The sequence below is a fragment of the Nannobrachium achirus genome (assembly GCF_963921795.1).
Source record: "Nannobrachium achirus genome assembly, chromosome: 12".
NCBI lineage: Eukaryota > Metazoa > Chordata > Actinopteri > Myctophiformes > Myctophidae > Nannobrachium > Nannobrachium achirus.
This window is the reverse complement of record NC_137832.1, coordinates 62,917,120-62,922,311: the sequence shown is the minus strand read 5'-3', so window position 1 is coordinate 62,922,311 and position 5,192 is coordinate 62,917,120. Positions and strand designations below refer to the sequence as shown.

Here is a 5,192-nt window from a genome sequence, read left to right as displayed (position 1 = left end):
TCATGGCCCACCAAAATACATTTTTATCGACTAAAAAACCTGCTATTTGAGTCAAATAAAATCTTATATTTAGTCGACTTAAAACTAGAATAACTCTAAAACATGACTGAAATGTGACTAAAACAAAATGAAAATGTGATGTAAAAAAGAACACTGGACAGGATTGAGGGGAGGCTGGGAGATGGAGTTCCCACTGGGCCAGATAACAGATAAAAAAATCTCTTTCTCCAGATATTTTTCCATTCAAAGTGGATGGTCGATACAGATAAAAAAAAGATTTGCCACAGATAAAAGTATCTGTGGCAAATATCTATGGTAGATATTTTTATCTGTATCTACCATCCGCTTTGAATGGGAAAATGTCAGGAGAAAGAGATTTTTTTTATCTGTTATCTGGCCCAGTGGGAATGGGCCTTTAACCCCTATTTCTTTTTTTTTGCCCCCAGCTATTCGAGAATAGACGATCTACAAGCTTTTTTTGAGGGACACATTGTGCTGTTGTAGATCGGCTAATGTAGTCTCTTATGGAGGTCTCTGCATGGCTCACAATGTGGGGCTCTTGACATGAAAATGTTAAAGGAGGACTTCACCACTTTTCAACCTATCTTCATATAATAGGTCCTCACTAATGTTCATAATAAAATAGCGCAATTGTTTTCTACTCGGTCCAAGTCTCCTAGGAGAGCTGTGGGAAGTTCAAAATCCATTGTCTTGTGACATCATCATTTCCCCAAAAAAAAAAGAATTAATCAATATTTTTGAAAAAAAGATTTAGATTTAACATTGCAACTTTTGAGGAATAGAAAGCCTGCAGTTTCTATTAGCTTGGATTCCCAATTGATGATGTCACAGACGATGGGTTTCTGACCTGCCCACAGCCCTCCTCTGAGAAATAAAAAAAGTGAGGACCCAATTATATGAAGATAGGTTGAAAAGTGGTGAAGTCCTCCTTTAAGAACCACTGATCTAAAATCTCAGTCGTGGACACGACAGCAACCAGGAAAATGAGTTTGTGTAGCGTCGGAATCATTTTAACGATAATGTATGCTTACTTTATATATTGATAGATAGATTAGGTCTGCAGCCAAATACAATAATAATCACTCTCTCCTATGTGTCCCATATACAGACAGAGAGAGGTACAGTACCATATGATGGAGTGTCAGGACTGGCCTGAGGGACCATGCCTTCGTAGAGCTGCTGGTTCCTGGGCTGTGCAGTGACCTGGACCTGCAGCAGCTGCTGAGCGACACAGAGGAGAAGCTCCAGCTCAACGCCAGCAGGTCAGTCCCAAGCAGTGTTTTCTCAAATTCTGTCCCAACCTGACCTTACACATTTTCACGACTTTTCAAAAATAGCAGATCTACAAGCTCACAGCACGGCACTCGGTGCCACGCTGTGAGCTTGTATGTCTGCTATTTTTCAATTCCAGGCCCCTCCACCTTGGGCCCTGGGAACTCAGTCCCATCCCCCCCCCCCCCCCCCCTTGTGACGACCCTACCCAACCCCACATTTTCGGGCCGGGCCTAAAATGTACGCTAATTGTCTGGCCCAGTTAGGGCCAGACATTCATTTTCAGGCCCATCGAGAAGTCTAGTCCGGGCTCTTCTCTCTCCTCTTATCTCCAATCTCCTTTTTAAACGTACACTAAAGTCTTACGTGATCATACTGCGATGTCACACAAAATTATAAAAAAAGAAGCAGGTCTGCAAGTTCGAACTTTAGTATGACACTCTTGACTCTTGTATGATGAAGCAGGCCATTCACTTACACACAAACAAATCATACAAATATATATTGAAAAATGGAGATACAAGGTTTCTGCCCGACAGTGACGATATAACAGCCAGTCTTTATGGTGGTCGTATTCCATTGGATGGATGTCCTTTTCCTGTCACCAGAGCTCACAAATCTCACTGCTGTGTTTGCACACTGCTGTATTTCACCCAGCAGGTTATGGCAGCTTTTTATTAGTCAATGTTTTCAAACTGTCTTCTCTCTCTCTCTCGTCTCTCTCTCTCTCTCTCTCTCTCTCTCTCTCTCTCCTCTCTCTCTCTCTGTCTCTCTGTCTCTCTGTCTCTCTCTCTCTCGCTCCTCTCACTCTCTCTCTCTTTTCTTTTATGTCTCCTAGCCTAGGTCACGAACATATACGTATTGTTACGAATGTATTGATTCAAACTCCTAGCTGTTTTTATTTTTTTATTTTTTTTTACACAATACACTTTTCTTGCAGTGGAAATGTGAAAGCATTTAATCCATTGTACAACATGCTGCCCTACTATGTCAAAGGCTTTTATAAAGCGTTGCTCTCTGTGTGTGTGTGTGTGTGTGTGTGTGTGTGTGTGTGTGTGTGTGTGTGTGTGTGTGTGTGTGTGTGTGTGTGTGTGTGTGTGTGTGTGTGTGTGTGTGTGTGTGTGTGTGTGTGTGTGTGTGTGTGTGTGTGTGAGATGGAGACACACACCGAGAGCGAGCAGTTGGTATTTTTGTTCATGTGTACAGCCTTTGTTAATAATCTGCAGTTATGTCAGTTCTTTCAGTTAGTTCTAGGACACTGTTAATGCAGAGTTGTATCGATGTGCCTTGGGACACGTTATTATCACAGTACATATCTACCTACACGACCACACACATTATTTGTATTTATTAATTTTTATTATTTGTTTTACTATCAAGCATAGCACCCTGGGAGACCTTGATCAATGAAGTATATCGTTGGCTGTTGGGTTGAAACCTTATTATGTTCAGCTATTACTTTTACGGATTCAAATCAAAAGCATCAAAAGCTTGTAGATCTGCTATTTTTACAAAATCGTGATTTTTTTTGCAAGTCTTTGAATATATCATTTTAAAAGCGATTTGTAACTCAAATATTTGCTTCTGGGTGGTCCCTGGGACAACATATTTTGAGATGGGGGGTCCGCGGCCAAATACAGGTAATTTAGAAGATTTAGAAGAAGAAAAATATTCAAAGACTTGCTTTCGGTGCCACGCTGTGAGCCCGTAAAACTGCCATTTTTTAATAGTTAAATCATAAAATAATGGTTTAAGTGGCGACACAGATTTGCGTACAGGTCTAAATGGGTTAATTTACAAAAATGTTAATAAAAATAAAAAAACCACAAAAAGGTAAAATATGGAGATGAGCGTTTTTTTGTGATAGGCCTACATCTTGTCCTCACAACCTTCTGGCCAGACCCCCTATCCCAGAATCCTTGCATTTGGATTCCCGGAGCTTAAGTGAGGGAAAGGCTTCCTTTTGAGTGCAGGAGGCAGGCAGCTGGGATGTGACTGACTGACTGACTGACTGACTGGCTGGCTGACTGACTTGACTGACTGGTCATATACTGTACGTAACGGTGGGAGGAAGACAATGCTGCAGATCCATTTAAATGTCCCCCTACAAAAGTCGGAGATGTCTGTCTATAAGAAGAAAAAAAAAATTCACTCACCCAAATATGTCAGTTATCTGTCACTTGTCCAATTCCACAGAGCTGGCACACTCCTAATGCACAACAGAACTTTTAGACATAGTTTTTAAAAAAAAAAGAAAAAAAGAAAACACATCCCATATTCTCCACTGTAACGACATAGCTTCCCCCAACATCTTAGAAGTGATACCCACCTTTATTTAACCAGGGTATACTAGTCAGAAGATTAAACATCTTGGGGGGGGACACCTGGCCAAGAAGACAAGCAACAGCATTTGTAAAAACAAAGTTACAAACAAAAACTAAACAAAACATGTGTAAAAAGACAATTTAGCTCCTCGGAGTGCAGATCTCCACCAGGTCTGGTTTTTAGTCAGTCATGCATGTGCAGCTGTCACTCAGGACACGAGTAGGAAGCTGCCGGATGATTTCCAATATGTGGGATGATGATTGGATATTGCATTGCTGATATGCAGTTGTGTTTTTTTTATTTTTTTTTAAGAAATGGGCTCCAGTTAGGACCATGCTTTTTTATTCTTTTAATTTTTTTCTTTCTTTTACCTTTTGTATAGGAGTTAGATTAACACTCAGGACTTTATTGTGTGTGTGATCACATTATTGGAGCTGAGTAATATTATAGACGGGACGAACGAGAGGGAGAGAGGGAGGGGAGAATTGAGGCAGAACGAGACAGGAAAGGGTGTGTGTGTGTGTGTGTGTGTGTGTGTGTGTGTGTGTGTGTGTGTGTGTGTGTGTGTGTGTGTGTGTGTGTGTGTGTGTGTGTGTGTGTGTGTGTGTGTGTGTGTGTGTGTGTGTGTGTGTGTGTGGTGTGCGCGTGCAGTGGTGCAAAATTGTTGTACTTAAGTAAAAGTATCAATACTGCAATATAGGAACACTCTGTTACAAGTAAAAGTCTGAAATTCAAAATGTACTTGAGTAAAAGTACAAAAGTATTGGCATCAAAATGTACTTATATACCAAAAGTACAAACTCTTTGAAAATAGCAGATCTACAAGCTCACAACGCGTGCGACGCGTTGTGAGCTTGTAGATCGGCTATTTTCAAATAGCCACGGTATAAAATTGGTCTGAAGTGGATTAATGTATGTTTATAATATAATCATTTTTATCTGTAAAGCAACTACCGGTGGTAACTCAAGTTTTCAAATACTTGTAGTGGAGTAAAAAGTTATATTTGGATCCGAGATGTAGCAGAGTAGAAGTAAAAGATACTGAAAACTGGAAACACTCAAGTAAAGTAGAGATACCTCAAAACTGTACTTAAGTACAGTAGTTATGTAAATCTACTTAGTTACTTTACAACACTGTGCACGTGCGTGTTGGCGTGGTCATTGGATTCCAAATGTGGCGAGGGAGCAGAGCCTCACTTAGGGAACCATTATGCCCGGGTCCATTCCCCTTACACCCTCCTTGTCTGTTTCACTCTTCTCTCCCTCTCTCTGTCCTCTTCCCATACCTCTCTCTGTCTCTCCCTTTCCCCGAAATGGGAACCGTAATAATTGAACACTCTCCGACATCTTGAAATGAAAACCCTTTTGGCCAGCCCAGGTAATTCAAGGCCTTATTACCAAAAAGGACGGGCCATTTTTTCCTGATTTCTAAAGCATTAAAGGGTTATTTTGTGTTCCCGGCAAGATGGGTTGGGAGAAGGATAGATAACCATTGAGAACAAAAGGAGACGGATAATGGAGGAAGGGGACTAGATATAAGGCGGTCCCCTCACCATGGGGGGGATGTCTGTCCG

General features: G+C 41.0%; 1 protein-coding gene across 1 annotated transcript in view; it reads left to right on the top strand.

Moving 5' to 3' along the window:
• Positions 1-524: 524 nt before the first annotated feature.
• kiaa0825 (KIAA0825 ortholog) overlaps positions 525-5,192 on the top strand; it is a gene marked incomplete at both ends in the record, with an annotated part of 289,583 nt that continues 284,915 nt past the window's right edge. The window contains 2 exon segments of the mRNA XM_080738825.1: positions 525-550; positions 1,167-1,283. Of these exon segments, the coding sequence (XP_080594951.1) occupies positions 525-550; positions 1,167-1,283 (143 nt within the window).